General features: G+C 40.1%; 1 protein-coding gene across 1 annotated transcript; it reads left to right on the top strand.

Annotated features, from left to right (window-relative positions):
• The first annotated feature begins 274 nt into the window (after nt 1-274).
• Nucleotides 275-5,645, top strand: LOC117492890 (ATP-sensitive inward rectifier potassium channel 12). The gene is made up of 2 exons (XM_034143312.1): nt 275-489; nt 3,684-5,645. The coding sequence occupies exon 2, from the start codon at nt 3,856-3,858 to the stop codon at nt 5,230-5,232; it is 1,377 nt and encodes a 458-aa protein (XP_033999203.1). The 5' UTR covers nt 275-489; nt 3,684-3,855; the 3' UTR covers nt 5,233-5,645.
• Nucleotides 5,646-22,361: the final 16,716 nt, after the last annotated feature.

The raw sequence follows: 22,361 nt of genomic DNA, 5'->3' as shown, positions 1-22,361 counted from the left end.
AGCCCTTTATCTCCAAGCCCCCAGACTGTTTTTGTCTTCCATCTGTTTCAGTATCATCTCTGTTGTTTCTCGAAGAGAGTTAGAATAGAAAATGACTCAAACGAGCTTACAGTACATCAAGCAGTCCTCAACTCCTACACATTACAGACAAAGAGGCAGACCCACTCCTCCAGTTTTTCTCATTCTTTTATTCATTTCTCTCCTCTCCTCATCCATCCCTCCCCCCTTTCTAAACCCTCTGCAGAGATTGACACAGCATTTTCAGCCTGAAGTGAATACGTACGTATAGGAGAACGAGACACAGACAGGACTATATTCAGCAAAGGAGGCAGCAGAAGACAATGATGGACTTGACAACAGGGATAAAGGAATGAAGAAGAGATGAAAAGGGAACTAAAAGAGTGGATTTGGGACCTTTACCCTGGACAGTGAACGTTACATTTTGAGAACTCAAATGACAACAAAGTGACAGGAAACTATTTTTATAGGGTGAGTATGATTCAAATACTATTTCAGTATCAGAAAATAAAAACAATAACAACTTCATGATTTTGTTACAAATGTTTTATTTGTACTATGAACAACTGTTGTGTTGTGATGAAGTGCAGTTACACTTCTTTGTCACTGAAAATACCTGGTGAGGATGACAAATGCATCACCTGGAAACATGATACACCAGGTGTACCTTGGTGCACATGATCATCAAACTCATACTGATGTTGTTTGACATGTTACATGCCCAGAAATCTCTCCTTTATTTTCAATGTTGGACCTTTGAAATTTGGAACTACTCTTAAAGTCAGCAATCAGCATAAACCATTCAGCCCAAAAACTGTATACCTACAAATAAAATGTATTATATTGATTGAACATGTGACACTCAAAATAAAACTCAGTGAGGTTGCAGCCTTCCTCTGTCTGTGTGTTCAGATGGAAATACAAACACATGTCCAAGGAGGCTAATACAGTAACGTGAATCTTTCACCTAGCATAAAAATAAATGTTGACGTTGGAGTATCATATATGTTTACTTCAAAAAGCTGTCATCTGGACATGTTAAGAATGCTCTACATGAACGTGGAAATAAAATATGTTATCCCAAGTTTAAAATGAGACCACATGGACAAAACAAGAATCTGAAATGAGGCCAACACGAGGGTCGTCTGGTTTGTGATGATTGTAGCTTGGGAATAATCATTCTTTGCACTGACTCCTCTGTGGGTTGGCTCATGACAAGCAGAGGTGAAATCAGGGGAAAGTATTGATTCGTTTTCAGATTGCTAGTTTTTCATAGAAAGCAAAAAGGAGGAAGTGAAGCGAACCTGAAAAGACTCACACAAATATCCCGAATGACTGACACAAAACAATCGTCCACAGTCCCCGAGTCCCAACACAAAGCAGGTCCTTCACTGAATGACATCACCATTATTTAGCAAACACGTGCTTACATTGAAAAATTTGATTTATGTAACAAGGTTTTTTTTATCACAATCATCTAGAGTCTAGACAATTAGATTTAGAAAAAGCATGATAAGGCTTTGCTTGTATCTGGTAGTTTAAATGTACTTTGAATGACCAGATATGACTCAGACCACTCTGCATAATTACTACAGGCTTTAAAATGATAAGTTCATGCACTGGTCACAGAGTTTGGGCTTTTTTGCTTCTTTCTTCTTTCAGACCAGTGGAAAGGAAACATGTATAATACCCATCCAGGTGTTAATTTAGCTAACTTTGTCTATTTGGGTCCAAAGGTTGGACTATTTTATCCCTTCAGTTTAATAACTCATAATTAAGCCTATTGTTCTGCGGGTTCTCCAAGAGGCTTGTGAAGGGAGGGGTGAGTGGAAAGTATTCAGAAAGTTGCAATCTGTAACCTCACCACTAGATGTCACTAAATCCTGCACATAAAACATTCATTAACTCCCATAATTGTTGTTAATATTTTTGTCAATTAACTAATAGATTAATCATTTTTAGGACACATTTTATGCACAAGTATTTGCACAACACAAAAAGGTCTCAATTGCAAAAAATGTAAAGTTGGTAAAAACCTGTGATATTTCAAATGTGTTTCTGTAAATCAAATATCCTCAGTAGAGAGCCTTGGGTAAATCATTTTGAATAGAATAAGAATACAAAAGGCCTTAAGACTTAGTTAACAGATTTCTCCTATCCTCAGTGACGTTTTCACGCTTTAAAATGGTTCAGAAAAGTCTCCAATAAGATTCACCTCTTACAACTTATTTAAAATCTAATATTAATGATGCATCGCTGCCCTTATGACCGTTCTTCCATCCTTCCCTCTATGACTCATGCTATAAGAGCACTTAATACTGTGTACTCCTCCCTTTTTCACCACGTTTCTCTGATGACTCTCTCCATTTCTCTCCATCCACCAAATGCCACTGGAGACGTGTTCCCATGGAAACTGGCTTTAGTGAAAGCCCCCATTTTTACCTGGTGACCATCAGCTGGTTTTTATTGTGTGTTATTGTGTTCACAAAAGAGTTCTTCAGTATACCCTTGTTAAATCATGGAACCCTGTTTCTCCAATTTGATGGCCCCAATTTTATTTGTATGGGAGTTACAATGTCAAAGGGCATCACTGCTTTACAGAAACAATTGTATCCTATATGTGATGTCCTGTCTTGTCCAGAAAGCATTGGCTGTTAATAATGGGCTTGCTGCTCTGGTGTGTTTGCAGCAAGCATCCCCACCCTAAACCTAAACCTAACTCTAACCCTGAGAACCTGAAAGTAGGCATAATATGTCTCCTAACCCAATGCAGTGTACATAACCAAATTGATTTCCTAACTTGGCAATAAACATTCTATTATCCAAAGTTGTTTGCATCTAATGGCGCATTTCCACTACACGGCCTCGCTCGGCCTCGCTCGGTATGGCTAGGCCTCGTTAGGACTGGCTCACTTTATGGCGCATTTCCATTACAGTTTAGGAACTGGGGTAGTATCTATAGTAACGCAGTGTAGGCGGAGCCGTGACGTCATCTTCAATGAGAACCCCAGAAAAACAACACAGCCGTTAGCTGTCAGCACTCAGAGCTCACAGCTCCTCATATCTGTTAGAAACTAGACAAAAGTTAAACAAGTACACACCACAGACTGCCTGTGTCATGGTGAATACAGTCGCTGCTTTATTTATGTCTGTATAGGCCGTTGTTGTGAGTGTGGACGGTCGGAGCAGATACTGCGTTAGCTTAGCCAATCTCCATTTAGAAAACAAGCATTTTAAAAGGTTTTTCGCCTGCCGTCTGTCTGCAGACTTGTCAAAGCATTAATTCATGGTTTTTACTAACCGGTATCAGTATGTTGTTACTTTGGCATCATTTTGAAACGTGTATTACAATTAAATCACGGTCAAATATGTCCATCTTGTTGTAGTTGTAGCCCCCTTGCCAGCGATGCTCTCTCTAGTTTAGCATACTCAGCCCGACTCAGCCTCGTTGTCTCTGGCCCTAGACCCACGATTTTATGAGGCCAGAAAAACTGTGAATTAGGACCCGCCGGCCGGTACTAGGCCAAGTGGAAACGCAACCAAAAACGGGCCGCTGACGTCACAGCCCTCTTAAACCGTGTTCCGCGCTGTAGTGGAAACGCGCCATAATGTCACCAAAAATGTTTTTAATCCTCCCAATCTCACTTTTTCTGTTGTTCTGACAGGTACAGCATTGGTTCAGGCATTCTACCAGAGGAGGTACGCCAGGAGATCTCCAGCTTAGGTCTCGTTAACGGCCAAAGTTCAACTTCAGTTTGCACTCGCCCTGCGACGTAGAGACCAAACACAGTAAGAGGAGGTTGGGTTCCGTACCCAGCTCCGTGTGGACGAGGAGGAATGAACAACGTTAAGATATTGACGAGGGGCACCAACCAAACACGGAACCGGTTTGTAAAGAAAAATGGACAATGTAATGTTGTATTCACCAACATGGATGAAAAGAGGCAGCGCTACCTAGCTGACATCTTCACCACCTGTGTGGACATCAGCTGGAGATACCTGCTGCTTATATTCTGCGGCAGCTTCCTGGTCTCCTGGCTTTTCTTCGGGATTATCTTCTACAGTGTCTCGCTGGTACATGGGGACTTTAAGGAGCAACCAATGGTGAACGATGATGGGGTATCGCACAGAGCGCAGACTCTAAGAACGCCCTGCATACTTCATGTCCATGGCTTTGTTGGGGCGCTCCTTTTCTCCATGGAGACCCAGACCACCATTGGTTATGGCTTGCGCTGCGTTACCGAGGAATGCCCCGTCACTGTACTAACTGTGGTGGTGCAGTCCATAGTGGGCTGCATCATCGACTCTTTCATGATCGGCACAATCATGGCAAAGATGGCACAACCTAAAAAGAGAAACCAGACTCTCGTGTTCTCCAAGAATGCTGTCATCACCCTGCGAGACGGCAAGCTGTGCCTCATGTGGAGGGTGGGCAACCTGCGTAAGAGCCACATTGTGGAAGCTCATGTCCGTGCAATGCTCATACGTTCATACGTTACCGAAGAAGGTGAGTTCATCCCCTTGGAGCAGATGGACCTCAACGTTGGCTACGATAAGGGAACAGACCGGCTGTTTCTAGTATCCCCACTGGTCATAATACACGAGATAGATCGAGATAGCCCCTTGTATACCTTAAGTCGAGCTGATCTGGAGACGGATGACTTTGAGATCGTTGTGATCTTGGAGGGGATGGTGGAGGCGACTGCCATGACCACACAGTTTCGTAGCTCCTTCCTTGCCAGAGAGGTCTTCTGGGGTCACAGGTTTGAGCCTGTGATCTGCGAGGATGAGGACCGCTACAAGGTAGACTATTCTAGATTCCACCAGACCTACGAGGTGCCGTCCACACCCCATCTCAGCGCCAAAGAACTCGACAAGGCCACGACTATGGCCTCTTCTGCCGTTTCTCCGGTTTCTACTTGTAGAACCAAGCAATACATGATTACCAGGTCGCTGAGCGCCTTCTGTTACGAGAACGAGGTGGCATTGAGCTGTGGAGAGGAAGAGGATGAGGTCTTTGATGCCCAGAGTTCAGAGGACAGTTCAGTTTCGGTAGACTTACAACATATGTTCCAGGACGCTGCGACCAGGACATCAGGCAGTCGCAGCGTCATGTGCGTTCTGGACATGGACAATAACCAGATGGAGTTTGACATCCTGCAGACTGCAGTCCCCCTTGATCCAGTGACCTATAAGAGCGAGAAAGAGACCTGAAGGTTGTCATGTATCCAACTTTTTATTCACCCACAAACCCTAGAACTACATAGACCTGAAGAAGGATTGTGTGGTGGTGTGCTTTAGATTGAACATACAGATGGTTTGTCAAATGTTGTCTTGCCAGTGTTGTTGCAGAAATTGTTTCTCTTTTCCTTAAGATTAGAAATTACGAAAAAACACTCTGCACATTCCTAAATACCTTTGGCCACTGCATTCCTTGAATATCTATTATAAGCAACCCGACTGACTCTGTGCTGACGGCCCTTTATTATGATTGTATAACAACAGGAAAGCACAATGACAGTAAAAGCACAGAAACTTGAGTCCTGTTTTGTACTGTATGTGTTTTTGACATAGTAAAAGTAAACCGGAGATTCTATGAAAGTAATTTCAGTTTTGATGTATCTTCATTTTCTTAAGAGGACTAAGACAAGACTTTAAAGGTAGGGTAGGTAAGTTTGAGAAACCGGCTCGAGATACACTTTTTGTTATATTCCATGGAATGCTCTTAACATCCCGATAGCAATGAATATCTGAAGTGCTTTGACAAAAAATCCATAAAAAAATGTCATCTGTGGAAGCCGTAGTACTGTAAAAAGCACGACCAATCATTTTAGCCGGCCCGGCTAAAATAACTGGATGGCCTACCTGCCTGTCAGCCTTCCATCTGTGCACAAACTTATCTCGTGCCCTCATTGGTCATGTGCGCGTTCGTGTGTGTTGGAGGAGGGGCTCTATAAGGAAGTGGCAGATTTTCTCCGGTTGTGTATTTTCAAATTCTAGCGATCTCGAGCCGGTTTCTCAAACTTACCTACCCTACCTTTAAGTGTACATTTTTACAGATGCACTGTTTAATCAAAGTCTGTTTAAATTACGCTTGATAACCTTCATGTTGATTATGACATTCAATGATTGTTATACATACAGTTTCTTGTAGAGTCTGCTATTTGCACTTTAGCACTTTTTCCTGTAAATCATATATACTTTATTTAGATTACAATAGCAATAGCAATGTTATTTTTGCTGTACAGTTAGCACTTCAGGACCATTTCAAGTTTAGTCACTATTTGTAGCAGGAGTATTTCCATGAAGTTAATAGACATAATTTCTGACAAATGCCTTGATTTAATGCGATTAGAAAATCACTACATTTTTAAATGTTATTTATTTTAAATATCTTAGTTCTTCTAAAAACAAAGCTAAGTTTGGAAATAGTGTTTTAACAAGCTCAGCATTATTTTATATTTAGTAGTAACCAAGTATTAGATAAAAGATACTAAAAAGAATTATACGTGTTATCAATATAAATAAAAACAAAACACTCTTTATTCCTCCTTGTTTACCTTTTTCATGTTGCAAATAAAAATGTAAATAATTGTAGTTGTTTTCTCCTTTTGGAAACCTGGTTGAAGATTGAACCTTTGAGGAAAAACTCTCTTTTCTAATCCAGTTATGAGTGTTGGAGCTGCAGAGCCACTAGATGCCTCTGCAGCCATTTCTATCAGAGAGCCTTTACAACACAACTCACTGACTCAAGTTCCCTCTAGTGGCGTGCTGTGGAAACAGAGGAGAGTTTAAACATTGATCATGAGACTCTAAATTCAAGATTGTTTCATGAAATTCAAGAATGTTTTGAGAAAAAGACATTAAAATGTGATTAATAATCCATAAAAAAGAGTCAGATGAGCCTTTTAACCCCCACTAGTTTATTGTGTTGTAGGAGTGCCTAAAAAACAATGTGAATGTTCTGGATAGGTTGAACTAAATAATGTTCCTTTAGGATGTTAAGGTCTGAGTTTTCTCCCTATCTTGGTTTTTGGAGCTTTGGTTACTTTTAGCGAGAGACCCAGAAGATTAGGAAGAATCTGAGAGAGATACTGAAGACCCCTCAAACTCCCTAACATCGGACTTGTTGACAGGTGGAAGGTCCCATCAGGGGAATTATAATGTGTAGTGATTCCTTTGCATGTATCAGGTGCTGCTTGAAATAAAACAGTCCTGAGGAACTTGACAAGGGTTTCGGTGAGAATTAACCTCATTGCATACAGACCCAGCTCATTGCAGTTTTATGAACACAGAGCAGCTCAATGCATGCCCTGATGTGTTCAAATGATGGGATATCTCAACCCAGTCTCACATCTAAACGTATAATAACTACGTTGGTCCACAACTGGGACGTAGTATTTCTACAAAAACGCCTCTGAAATTGTAGGATCCCTACGTTTTTTTTCACCATTCATTTCCAATGGCTGGCGTCTATGTCACGTGATCTTCAACTTTCTCTCCGCAGAAATAAAAAAACATGGCCGACCTTCGTTTTATTCTCGGTAGAAAATGCCTATTTTAAGGTTAGTTTGACCATTAAAATGCGTTTTGATGTCATTTGATGCGAGAAATATGAGTTGTTATTTCAGATTATGTGTGCAGTGGATGTACATGATCTTTAGTTTGCTCGTTATTACGAAGAATACTTCAGGAAATTGTGTAAATACAACGTTTTCATTGTTACCAAGGTGGTTGCTAGGGACGCTGCTATCGATATTATGTCTGTTATGTTGTGTAACTGTTTAATGGTGTTACACGTTTAGATGTGAGACTGGGTTGGATATCTAGGAGTGTTTTTTGGCTGAAAGCACTCACAGCTCTGTACTTTCAATATGTAAAGTATCTCCAATTGTAAGTCATTATGAGTTCCTATCCCATAATCAAATCATTTCTGTCCAGATTTTAATCAAGTTAAAATCATCCTGTGTCAGGCTAATAAGATATTTCCCCTCATGGTCTTGATCTTCATTTAATTACAGATCCTCCATCCCCTGTCTGTCCGTCAGTCATTCGGTGGATGTTCCCATGCACCAAACTTGGGACCTCTGAACCTCAGGAGAACCGGAGAGGTGGAGGAAAAGATGAAAAAGGGGGAAATGAGGAGGAAGGGGCAAGCTGCTGGTTGACTGCAGGCCTCGAGGCTATCAGCTTTTCATTAGCCAGCCAGTGAGTGAGTGAATGAGTGTGATCGGTGGAATGGTAAAAAAACTGGGAATCCACGCTGGGTTATTAGGGTGATTTGGGGGCTCCCACTGACTCCTTTTGTGCATTGTCTCCCAAGTGAGCAACAGTGAGCCTTTGTGTGGGACATTTAAATGCCTGCTAGCATGCTAATTATGGGGATGTGTGTGTGTGTGTGTATGTGCGTGCAAGTGAGTGTCTATCAGCTTCTCGACCTTTCCATCTATTTATCTCTCTCCTGGGATTTACACTCTTTACTATCTTTCCCCAGGGCACTATAACGCATCACCAAGCTTGGGAAGTAAGGAGATAGAGTGGTGCAGAAATAAATCCTTAATCCCGGAAATAAATTGGTATTTTACCACTTTCGCTTGTCTTGAAGTCAACTGTTTTTTGAGCGTTTATCTGGCTATTCACTTGAATTCACGTTTTCTTTCTACGACACAAAACACATCCGTAAATATCCCACTGGTGAATGTCGGAAACTTCTTTGTGTCTTAAAAACACCGGTTGACAACAAGTGTCTAAATGAGACGACTAAACGTCATCATGCTGAACATTAGCCACCTTTAGCTCAGCGGCGGTGAGGTGAAGTCATGTGACCGTGCTGTAGTTCCTTTATAGCCTGGCGTTAGCTTTCTGGCGATTGCATTTATGCTTCAACAATCATAAAGTGGTGTTGAATTGGAGGATGAAACCCTCTTTAACGGTCACACATACATGCACACAGCACACACAGTGAAATGTGGTCTCTGCATTTAACCCATCCTAGCACCAGGAGCAGTGGGCAGCTTTTGTACAGCGCCTGGAGATTATCCGGCTGTACAAAACGCGTTAAAGGTATGTTTGCCAAAGATCTTATTTTCTGCAATATACTGAAATCCATTCGAAACATCCCATTGGCTTTTTGTTGAAGGAGTCCTTGGGATGCTAACTTCTCGGTTGGCGTACACAAATCTTCTTCCTTTTCTCTCCATTTATTCCTAAAAGTGTGTGCCCCCCGGTGCTTAATTGTTTTGCTTTTTGTTTTATTGATCAGCTGCTTCTGACTCTGCTACGCTTGGATCCGTTTCGCTCCTAACATTAAGCCTCTCTCACAGTCAGTGAAGGGCATTTTCCTCACATCTAGCAGTGGAAAACCCCCATTTCACTTCAAAACATGCCCCTCTTTATAAGTTAACTCCTACTCCTGCAGACTCTTCAGCCATCTTAAACCTGTGCTTCGTGTTCACCTGTTGCTATATTAGCGGTTTACGATTACAGATTCCAATCCACGCTGGGTTATTAGGGTGATTTGGGGGCTCCCACTGACTCCTTTTGTGCATTGTCTCCCAAGTGAGCAACAGTGAGCCGAGGAAAGTGTCATCTGTATCTTTTTAACCCCAATGCATTAGAAAATGTATTATATTTATCAAGTGTTTAAGTATTTTATTGTTTCCACTTTATTTAGGCTTTAGCCTGAGCATTGGGAACATCTATTGTGTATCCATTATGTTGCTTTATTAAAAGTGCCACACACTTAAATAAAATAAAATAAAAGCATAACATTGAAAAAACAGGCTATCTATCGAATATACATTTATGCCATATTACATTAAAATATCAAATATCTATTTTTAGTGCAGATATTTATTTTAATCCTTCAAGGCAACATCTTTCCAGAATGTTAAATACAAACTCTGCATGTCTAATTAATCATCTAATTAAAGTGTAACGTGTAAATAAATTGCATTTAGGACACATTATCAATGTTTTTCATCAGTGAGCTGTGCTTAACAAATAGTCTTGCAATTAAAGATTACAGCCTTGTGTACTGCCAGATAATTTAACAGATAGAAATGGGATTAGTGAATGTTTTGATTATTATGATTACACTGGTTTTTGTTTAGTTAATGTATGATCAATTCATAGACAATAAGAGAGGTGCAGCATTTAAAAGGTGCTACTCATGCTTACGTGATACGGAAATGAGTAAATGTCCAGAAAAGACATGAATGACAGTATCTGAGTGTACTTATGTCATTAGTATTATGTCTGTAAAAACGTAATATAAGCACAAAAATAACAAGAAGCTTCCCATTCAAATGAAGATTTAGTCATATTTTTGGCGTCTGTGTAGGTCAGTATGTCAGGCCAAAGAATAGACAGGCTCTAATGTAACTTGATGTCGCTTGAATAGAATTATCTTAACTGATCAGGAGGGAAATACAATTGAGCAGACACAACACTGAACAGCAACCACCAGCGTCTCTCGCTCACCACCACAATGGCGGCTTTGTTTTGCCTGATAACGTGAAGCCTTTACACTGATGTCATTTCTGATGTGGTTCTTCAGACTGAAAGTGAGTAATAGGGTTACAGGTGCTGAAAATCAAAACATCTCCATCACTCAAGCTGACGTGAATTACCAGAATTCTGCAGAATGTCCACGTTGGTGTTTGTTTATCTACACATTTGCGGTGTCTACCCGTGCAAATTCATGAAAAATGTGACTTAAACTAGCTTTTGTTCACGTGGTAACTTTACTCAGTTTAACTGCATTGGACGTGTCTAATCATGCCTTTTCAATTATGACGGCCGTTTGTCAGCTGAATTTATGATTTATGATCTGTGACTGGCAATGATTTGTCATGTTTATTAAAATAACTATTTCTGGACTGCTGTAGGTCAACATTTGTTATACTTTGGACACTCTGTATGCCCTCTTTTAAAACGTAAGGTTCAGATATGACATACACCCTGCCATATGAATTTATGTAATAAGACTGATAGTTTGGATTTTTGTATGTGTGGATGTATGAGGTACTCGATATACAGATTAAGGTCGGCAAGCCCCTAATTTTGGAGAAACAGAGAAGAGTTATGATGACACAGAAACTAAGCAACATACTGCTTTGGACGGGGGCAGGAGCAAAACCAACTTTAGCCAAGTCAAAAAAAGACAAATAATAATATCACCTCCAATGACTCCTTTGTTTACTTCCTTAACTCCATCTCCATCATGTCTGAGGTCGGAAGGTAAACAACAGACGCCTAATGTACAGCGAGTGGGTGGGCGTCGCAGTATACGCGGGAAGTTTTTCTTCTTCTTCTTCTCTTGTTTTTGTAGCGGATTGCAAACAACTTTAAGGTGCATACCGCCACCTACTGTACTCGCCGTGAAGTGGTTTGTGGCCTGCCAGTAAAGCCAAAGCAGAAGAAGAAGAAGTGACGTCAGCGGCTCATTTGCGTAATCTTCCCTCAGGGAAAAGTACTCCGGTGTGAACGCGATCTGTACTAAGTGCCCTGGGTTAAAAAGCGCCGGGGCTCTGAGTGCCGGAACTAAGTACAGGAAAGTACTTGGTGTGAACGCGCCTATTGACAAAACTACGTAACACTCACGCTTCTATTGGCTAGCGCTCAAACACATTGTACGTGATAGGCTAAGGGGTGGGACATCTCTAAACTGTTGACCAATCACAACAGAGCCGGCCAGCTAACCAATCAGAGCAGACTGGGCTCTGGTTTCAGACGGAGGGTGAAAAGAGGTGCTGCAGCACAGGCAGTATGAGAAAAATAAAGAGCTTTTTGAACATTAAAGCATGGAGACATGTCACAGTAGAGACACTACATACAAATATGAACCTGAAAACGAGCAAAATATGTCCTCTTATTTTTAGGTGGATAAAATAAGTTTGGCTTTTGCCCCCGTTTCTTAGCTTTTGTGTTTGTACTTCTTCATGTTTCTCTTTAAAGTGGAGATGCGCCCGCCACCATGTGCTGTGCGGTAATAACAATACAATGGATAAGTACATCATACAACAGCACTTCCAAAAATCTGAACTACCCTTTGATGAACAATAAAGTTGAATCTTTTTGTGCTGTATCTAGATTTGTTATCAACAAACAACATGTGTGATCTTTCTTTGTGTGATCAACTTGTGTTGTCTATATGCACCTGGAGGCACTACATGCACATGTGACTGTGTGTGTGTATGTGTATGTGTGTGTGTGTGTGTGTGTGTGTGTGTGTGTGTGTGTGTGTGTGTGTGTGTGTGTGTGTGTGTGTGTGTGTGTGTGTGTGTGTGTGTGTGTGTCTGTAAACGGTTGCAGCACATGATTGCACATGTATTTCAGTATGTATTTTTGCGTCGGCCTCTATGTTTTCCTTATCTACATATGTACTTCTGTTTGTGTGTGTGTGTGTGTGTGTGTGTGTGTGTGTGTGTGTGTGTGTGTGTGTGTGTGTGTGTGTGTGTGAGCAGCTGTGGGCCCTGTGTTTGAACTCTAGCTCACATGGGCAGAGCGAGGGAGGGCCGCAGGGTGAGAAGACGATGGGAGAGGGGACTGATGTCCGACAAACTCGCCATCTCCCTCTCCGCTTTCATCTCCGTCTCCCAGCGTGGAACAACGGACTCTTTCATTCAGGCATCTTTGCGGCCAGCCGCCCCCAGACCCTCGAGGCCCCCACCCGTTCACGCTGCTTAATTCAATGTTCCGAGAAAAACTCATGATTGGAAAGTGACTTTTTTTATCCTCCTCCTTTTCCATATCTCCTCATAAGAAGCATCACCCCTCTTCCTCTTCTTTCCCCCTCACATCAAAACAGCTTCTGTCCTGTAAACACAAAGGAAGCAGGTCAGCACTTCCAACGATCACTTCCAATAATCTTAGATACAATTAAGATATTTACAGCCTTTTGTGCTGCATACTTGAAAAGATTAAGGGAAGCCAAGTTTCCCTTTTACTCTTTTAAAGGGAAAAATCATTCTGAAATCTTAAACCATGTCTAATTATCCATCAAGTTTGAAGTAAAAAGTGTTACCAAATAATGTTTTATGTGCTTAACATTTAAAAGATTATGACAAACTAATATATCAATCACTGTTAGAGATCAGCTAACCCTTTAAAGTTTGGTTTTTATATTAAAAAGGCCCTATTATACTTTTGGGGTTTTCCCCTTTACTGTAGTGTGTTTTAAAGGTTTTGTATCCCTGTGTTTCCTCCAGAGGGAGTTTCTCTCCCAAACTCCCCCTCCTGCCTGAAACGCCTCCATTGGACTCCTTTGTTTACTTCTGTAACAAAGTGACATCACTATGTTAAACTTGCGCATCTATTGGCTGGCGCTCCAATACATTGTACATGATAGGCTAAGGGGCGGGACATCTCTAAGCGGTTGACAATCACAACAGAGCCGGCCAGCTAACCAATCAGAGCAGACTGGGCTCTGGTTTCAGACAGAGGGTGAAAAGAGGTGCTGCAGAACAGGCAGTATGAGAAAAATAAAGAGCTTTTTGAACATTAAAGCATGGAGACATGACAAAGTAGAGATACAAAATGTAAATATGAACCTGAAAATGAGCCAAATAGGGCCCCTTTGAGGGTAGGTGTTTGTGTTGTCGAACAAAAAAGTATTGAACATGAAAAAGTCCCTCTCAGAACGTTTTATCATTGTATGCCGTCCAAATTCTCAAGTGACGTAAATGCATATTGTTGTTCTCAGCTTCCAGGATGTGAAGCTAAATTAGATATTAAATGAGAATGTAGTTCTTTTGTCCAGGGGGAAAAACAGTCTTGGAGAGAATGATGAAAATTTGACATTTTTAGAGAGGCGCATCAGTGCTGAAGTCCCTAACAGCGAGCAGCCAGACATGCAGCAGAAACATCCGGAACAAAGGACGGCCTTGTTCCCCGCTGAATTCTTGAACATCATTTTCTGCATTTTCCTGCAAATGACTCAATCTCCACGTCCCTCGCCTCTCATTCCGACCAATTATCATTTTTCAAGCATGTCCTCTTGTCCTGCAGAGATGGGCAGTTTGGGAGTTTCCAAATCACGCCATGAAATCTGCTTTTACGTGTACGGATGTTTGAGGCGATTTACAGCTAAAAAATCACGCGTGGAAAGTAACAAAGTAAATTTACTCAAGTAGAGTTGTTGTTTTTTTTACAGTGGAACAAATACGAGAAACATAGTCAAACATAGTAAAAATATTCCTTTTTACTCATCAACTAAAGCCAGTGGTGGAATTAAATTAAGTACATTTACTCAAGTAATGTTATTTTCAATGTATACTACTCAATTACATTTTAGAAGCCAATATTACTTTTTAACTCTACTATACGTTAATGACAGTTGTGGTTACTTTAAATATTTTGATTATTAGCCAATAAATATATAAATTAACTGTAATTAGTATTTTTTTGGACACATTTTATTATTGGCATTTTTAGTTTTTTTCCACAAAGCAATACAACAAATACATATATATTTAAATTAAATTAAAAAGAGAGAATTAAAAACAACATAGGCCTACATTAATCAAAAAACGTTAGTACATTTGAAAAAGTATTGCTACTTTTACAAGAAAAGTATATGCGTACTTCTTCAACCACTGCCAAAAATACACACACACACACACACACACACACACACACACACACACACACACACACACACACACACACACACACACACACACACACACACACACACACACTACTATACACACATTCAAACTGCATGTGAGTTGAAGAGAGGTGAATGTGAAAGACTGAATTTGCTCAGAAAAGGAGACAGGAGACAGTTGTGAGAGATACAAGGAAGCATTGAGGAATCTCTTTATTTGATTCTCACTGAAACGTTCCCATTGCCTCTTGTTGCCGTCACAGCTGCAGCCCCCCCCCCCCCACAGCTTTAAAGGCTTGGCTGTGATGCTTGTCAGTGTGTTAATGGCTGCTCAGTGCATCTGTGGCTACAGTATCAGAAAGTCATCAAAAGAGTGGTGCAGGGATGATGTATTTTTGTCGGATGAGTTAGCATCACAAGGGACAAAAACATGGGACTTGTACCATTGGATTTTGGAATATTGCATAAAATAATCTCTGTGACAAACACATGATATTTACACGCTTTGTTCAGCAGGATAATCTGCACGTATTAACACCACTTTTATGAGTTGTGAAGCGTAAATGCCATCCCAAGGAATAAAAAGCTAACGTTAGGCTATAAAGGAACTACATCACGGTCACATTCATCACGCCAATCACCATCGCTAAGCTAAAGGCGGCTAATGATCGGCGTGATGATGTTTACTAGTCTCATTTAGACACTTGTTAGCAACCGCAGTTTTTAAGACACGTAGAAGCTTTAGATATTCACCAGTGGGGTATACTCATGTATTTTATGTTGTAGATTAAAAAAACGTCCAAAAAACGTTAACTTTGAGACGAGGGAACCAAAAGTCGTATCATGCTGACTCATCTTTGGGTTTTAGGACTCATTTTTGCACCACTCAATAAAAGCTTTAATTGATGGATTGAAAGGTCAGATTCCATGTGTAGTTAAATTATCTCAGGGCCCCTGGCTAACCTTACAGGCGTGTATTTGATATCAAAATGAATTCAGTTCGAAGAAAGGTGTGGTACAAATGGAAATGGCATCAGAAAAGCGGTGTATCACGGGTCTGTGTCCTCTGGCCCTTTTTGATCTCACGGCTGGTGCGATCCTCTATTTGAAAGACCGTCCATTGTTTCATCCATTTAGACATTAGTGTGAAATTGTCGTAATTAGCATTTTAATTATTGAGTTATGGCCAATTAGGTGTTTTATGAGGTCACATTGACTTTGGCCTTCGACCCCCAAAATCCTAATCAGTTCATATGCTCTGTCTTAGAGCATCAGACACTTGCTAAAGGGTTAGTGCGGATTCACAAACTAACCGATTAAGGCCACAGTAGAACATAAACTTGGCAGAATTACTGTTTTGTTGTCAATACAGTCTGGTGGTTTTAGTGAGAGGAAAGAAACGACTTTAGCTGCCCATTTGAAAGAGGTTGTCGTCTGACGGCAAATAAATCTAAATATTAAAAATGTAGCTGTCCCTTTTTCCAGTTGCTAAAATACGTTAGCATTGAAGCTGATGCTCCCGTCCACAGCAGTACAATGGCTTTGCATGTCATAACTTCTTCCAAAAAAACACCCAATCAGACTAGCAATGAGCCATTATGCTTATAAGATGTAGCTTAACTTAGTGAAGTGTATTTAACATGTAACAATAACAACAATATATGAGCACATGGTTGCTAGCATCAGCATTAGCAACTGCCTCTTGAGTGATAGTGAAGCCAAGTGCTCAAAAACAGGTAGAAGGAAGATTAGAGAATACCAGCGGAGATCAGCAACAGGTAACTAAACTCTCCCTCTCTGCCTCACCCGGGACCCTCACCCCTTTAACCCCCCCCTTCCTACCACCCCCCCCCACCCCCCCACCTCAACCCGCATATATCAATTTCCTTTAGATGTTCCCCCTCACACAATTGAAGTAACTAGATTCTTCCCTTTGGCTCGCCAGTGGAGATATGGAGCAGGGTGCACAATGGGCTATTCATTAAGATAGCAGCACACACACATACACACACACAACACACACACACACAACACACACACACACACACACAACACACACACACATACACACACACACACACACACACACACACACACACACACACACACACACACACACACACACACACACCGAAGCACCAGCACAGTCCATCACACACAAATTCAGCTAAAATGTCCTTCTGCAACATACATGCATGCACGTGCAGGCATACAACCACACACACACATTATTCACACACACACAGCACACACACACAACATCCTAAACTCAATCCCCAGCTGCAGCGAAAGCCTTTCCAAGTTCTTGCCATCCCCCACACACACACACACACACACACACACACACACACACACACACACACACACACACACACACACACACACACCACACACACACACACACACACCCACACACACTCCTCCGTAGCCAGTAACTCAGAGAAAGACAAAAGAATAGGAACTTTGGTATTATGAGCACAAAGACAGGATTCACACACGTTTAAGAGGAAGACCTATTTAAATGTAACACAGCTGCATGAATTTATTAAGATGGGCATTTTATTTATTACCCGTTTGAGGATTCCTTGACATTTTAATTGGGGATGTAGCTCACTATCAGGGAATAGTGTATCTACTGTAGAAGCTCAGTTACTCACAGTTTGACCTTTCATTATGGTACGATACTTTTAAAATGGACAAGGATGCTGTGTTTACATTTTGTTCTTTTTAACATCTGAATAACTGTAGGAAAAATAATGGGAATCAATCAATATCTACATTATTACTGCCATAGAGGGACTCAGGCGGGAATGCTGCTTTTATTTCTTGATAGAGAGTTGATTACGTTGATAATAACCCAATGACTGCAGGCAGCCGGATCCTTCTGCAGGGTTCACTGATCCACTTCAACCAAATACAGAAACACCTGCTCTGCACAGGTGCATGCAGGCAGAGAGGGAGAGAGAGAGATGGAGAGTCACAGAGGGGTCGAGTGTTTGTGTGTGAGAGAGAGAGAGAGATATAACGTGCTTTTAAATAATACAGATATACAGAACAGAAAATATACAGATCAGAGTACCAGCCACATAATACAATTAGCTAAATAACTTTATGTAGTTCAAAGATCATCAATCAATAAATGTTTATTTATATAGCCCAATATCACACATGTTACATTTGTCTCAGTGGACTTCACAGTTTGCACAGAATATCAGTATGACAATACGACACCCTCTGTCCTTAGACCCTCACATCGTACAAGGAAACACTTCCAGAGAGAAACCCCACAGTTTAAAGGGGAACATGGGAGAAACCTCAGGGAGAGCAACAGAGGAGGGATCCCTCTCCCAGGAAGGACAGACGTGCAATAGATGCCGTGTGTAAATCACGGCATATAAAGATAACATGCAATGGTAACAAGTTAAAAAAAACTACTTCTAAATGATAATCCCAGCCTTAGAATTCACAACAGCAAAATGGTTGCAATATCTGTAGAAGATTTGAAGTGCTATTAGTCAAATTCAAGTTTAACTTTGTTTATACCTCCAAATTACAAAGTATTTGTAGCGTTACTGAACATTATTATATTATTACCCACTGGATTATTCACACAATATTATCACACATGTATTTTCAATGTTTCATTTTTAAATATCATGGTATTTTCTGGTTTTATGAATGTATTTCATGATAAACCAATAAGGGCTTCAGTTATATATACGATGTTATCCCTTTTATTTCTATGTAAGAATAAGCATCCATTTAATGTTTATAAATCACAACAATAAATATATTTATATATTTTATGATCTTATCCAGGCAAAACCTTTTATTTTGCTCTTCTCAAGTGTGCCTTGTCCGAAATGTCGTTTTGTTTTCTTAAATGTATTTCAAATGTTGACATTTCCTGTCTATGTTTGTGTGTTAATGACTCAGCCAATATCAGTCAGTACACTATCAGATGATTGAAGGAGTCCTCGGTGGCACGAAGATCAAATGATCTGATTCTAAGAAACACTAGGAATATGTGTGTGTGTGTGTGTGTGTGTGTGTGTGTGTGTGTGTGTGTGTGTGTGTGTGTGTTTGTATGTGTGTGTGTGTGTGCGTGCTTCACAACAAACTACCTCATCTCTGTCACAAGACAAGACACGTTTGTATATGTTTTAACTGTCTATTTGTTTATTCTCTGAGTTTCCCTGTTTCTCATTGTCCTGTTCTGTTGAAAATGAAAACAATGTAATTAAATTGCATGGTGAGCGTCAATAATTGCAAAAGTTGCAGTCGAAAAAAAACAATCAGTACACAGATAAGAGTTCAAATATATACTTTATTGATTAAAGTTTCCATATTTTATGTTCTTTAATTACTTTAAAACATAAATGTACTATTATGAGTTCTCACAAAATCACACAAGAACTATCTTTCTTTAGTTATCCATGCCAAGAATCTAAAAATGTGTTTTTCAAGGGAGACAGGTTGCACAGTAAATCATTGACTGATTTCTTTTTTTTATTTATCTACCACAAGGCCAGAGGGCTTTTGTCATTTTACTGAGTTATTATTAGACACTAATTTACTGAAGTTAAGCTAATAATTATACATCCTGAATATAGTTCTGCTTTCAAAAATGTAGAAATACTTCATGAAAAATAATTGTATTATAATTATTTAAGTTGAATTGTCCCACTTCTAATCAGCTGCTTTTCATACTTAATTCCTTGCAATGCAACAGGCCTAATAGGAACAAATGAAGCATCATATAATATTCTTTTATATATTATATAACATTTAAAACACCTTTCTATCGACATTTGAACTAGCACTGAAGTACATGGCAGCAGCATATAAATACACAAAGCACAATTTATTTTTCTTGTTTTTCTGGCAGTCTCATCCGTCTCAATTTGCTTAATCTAATTTCTGTCACACAGAACAAAGTGCACATCATCCATCATTATCATGTTTGGACCGACGTTAGCCTATATGGGGATATTTAAGAAATAATGAAGCATAGAATAATGATTTCTTTGCTTTTATGATTCATAGTTTCAACAAATTACAAAAAGATTATTAGAAAATGTACTTTAGAAGCATTTTTGAAACAGTTCCTGCTAACACCAACTCATTTATTTGAAACACCTTGTGGCTAAAGAAACGTGTTTTAGGGTATTTACTCGAATTTTCCGCCAGAATTGCATCAATTTATTTATAAATGTATTTTTTGGGCCTGCTCATTTCCTTCATTATTTGCGCACAAACACACACACGCCAAAACAAGCACTCACGTCAAACCGAGGCCGGGCCGGACATCCTCCACAGTGGGAGCCAAATCCCCGGAGTGTCTCCCTGAAGATCCCCGCTTTAAAGCTCCAGGAGGCGGCCAATCCCTCCGCAGATCCCCGGGGCCGAGGCTCTGCTCCTGGAGCTTTTTTTCCTGTAAATGTCAGAGTTTGTGGAGACGCGGACAAAGAGTGGCACTAAAAGGAGAAGACACACAAGCATTTCCCTTCTTTTCTTTCCTTTTTTCATTTGCACAGAACTGCTTTTTGTTCCCCCACTCTCTTTTTCACTTAAGAGGGAAGGGGGTGCTCGTTTTTGATCACATGGTTACAATTCACCTGAGATAAAAAACAAAACAAAGGACGCAAGGAAAGGAGGGGAGAGGAGGAGAGAGAGATTCCCTTATCACGGTCAACTTTAATGGATAATGGACAAAAAAAAAGTGGTGATTTCTGGATTGGGTGCCAGTGTGTCGCATGGCGGGGATACAAGGGGTCATTGTTGGGAAGAACAGCGCGTGTGTTTGTGTCCGCGCGGCCCACGATGTCCTCTCTCGTCTCTCCTTTCTGCATCTACTGTTTGATTTCTCTGCGGCTCTCACTTAGAGGCGCTGATGCAATTATAAAACTCACACTTTCACATAAAGAGGCGCATTGTTGGCTGCCAAACACACGTTTTTGAATGGCCTTAACTGTGGAAATAAAAATATATATCTACTGTATGTGTGAGGAAACCTAAACCACTTTGGGAAGTTCAACCAATTTGCAAAATGCAGAAGAGTAGACAACTGCTTGGAAACTGTTGCCTCATATTTTTTTAAGTTTGAACAAAATCACAGTTTTCAGAGTGATCATTTTGCATTCCAATTGTTTGTTTCTGACTAAATGGACCAACGCCTTGACCTTTCTATATTTGCAGTCCAAGCAAACTGTTTGATTGTATTGTGGTGGATTATTCTGCACAAAAGTGCGAAAAGTCTTATTTGGCTGCATCTTTATTATGAGTTGAACATGGAACATGTTTGATAAACTCCAGTAAATTCCCCTTTTCATCAAGAAATGATCAGACGGATCAGACAAACACATTTTTTTCTGTCTTTTTTAAATTTGTGGATTCGTCAGCATGACAGACAAAACTGTGTTGCCCCCGCCCCGAGCATGTTCTCAAATGTGAAATTAAACTGCGTCACCATCAAATGTTAAACACGCAAGAACATTTTTCCTGACTTGATGAATTGTCCACGAAACATCTGCAGTGGCACACTTGATTTCATTTTATTTGTGTAGACTCTACATTACAGCTGCTCAAATGTGTTATTCCTCCACAGTTTCATTTGAACAATTGAAGAAGCCTGTAATTAAAATATCTCTTTCGTCAAATATTTGATTTCTGGAAAACAAACTCGTTATTAACTGTGTAATTTGTCAGGTGTGGAATTCGCAAAAATCCCCCCACCCAAAGTCGCCATGAGCAGAGTGTACACAACTAATCTTGGGTAAACTTGCGTAAAATCTTTTGCGCACAATTTACGCACACTCATATCTGACTTTATTCAACCTCCGCTCGTTTTGGTGAAACAAAACTTTCTCTAAAGTTCACACCAAAGCCTGTGTAATTTGTCAGGTGGGAAAAATACAGAATATTCTCCTAGTAAAATCGCAAGGGCAGGGTTTACAAAATCAAATCTTGCGTAACTTTTTTCGCCCATTTTATGCACACTCACTATCTGATGCATTCAAACTCCACTCACTCTTAAGAGTAACACAACATGAATGTATCTGAAGGTAACCCCAAGACCTATATCATCAGGTTTGGAAATACAATCTGTCTAGCCCAGCGTAAAATCGCCTGAGCAGGTTGAGCATATTCAAACTAAGAATCGTGCCTTATAGCAACATTTATTGCTCACAATTCAAGCATTTTCACATTTGACTATATTCAAACTCCACTTATTTAAGAGGAACAAATCCTGACTTTAATTAAACACCAAGGGCTGAGTTATTTGTCAGGTGTTGATCAGATAAATACAGAATATCCCCAGGTAAAATATCCACAGAATGTTGTTCAAAGTCTAAATGTTGTCTTGACTTCTCAAGCATAATATTTCTTACGCACAATTTACGCACGCTCATATCTGACTGTTCAACCTTCACTCAATTGAGACAAACAACACTTTCTGAAAGTACTATGTCATTTGTAAGGTGTGTATTATAAAAAAACAACTGGAATATCCCAGCATTAAAACACCAGATGTGTAAAGTGAAAACCGTGTCTTAACTTCTTTCGCAACATTTCTTACGTACAATTTACGCATTTCTTTCAACATCCAATTATTTTAGTGAAACTAAACTTGAATTTCTTTCCCTATTTTTTTTTCTTTGAGAGAGAGAGAGATTTTTTCAGCCAATCAGAGACCCCCGAGCCTGTGTCCGTACTGCTCCTTTAAGAATTT

The sequence above is a fragment of the Trematomus bernacchii genome, unplaced genomic scaffold (assembly GCF_902827165.1).
Source record: "Trematomus bernacchii unplaced genomic scaffold, fTreBer1.1, whole genome shotgun sequence".
Taxonomy (NCBI): domain Eukaryota; kingdom Metazoa; phylum Chordata; class Actinopteri; order Perciformes; family Nototheniidae; genus Trematomus; species Trematomus bernacchii.
The sequence above is the reverse complement of the archived record's forward strand: the minus strand, read 5'-3'. Positions and strand labels throughout refer to the sequence as shown.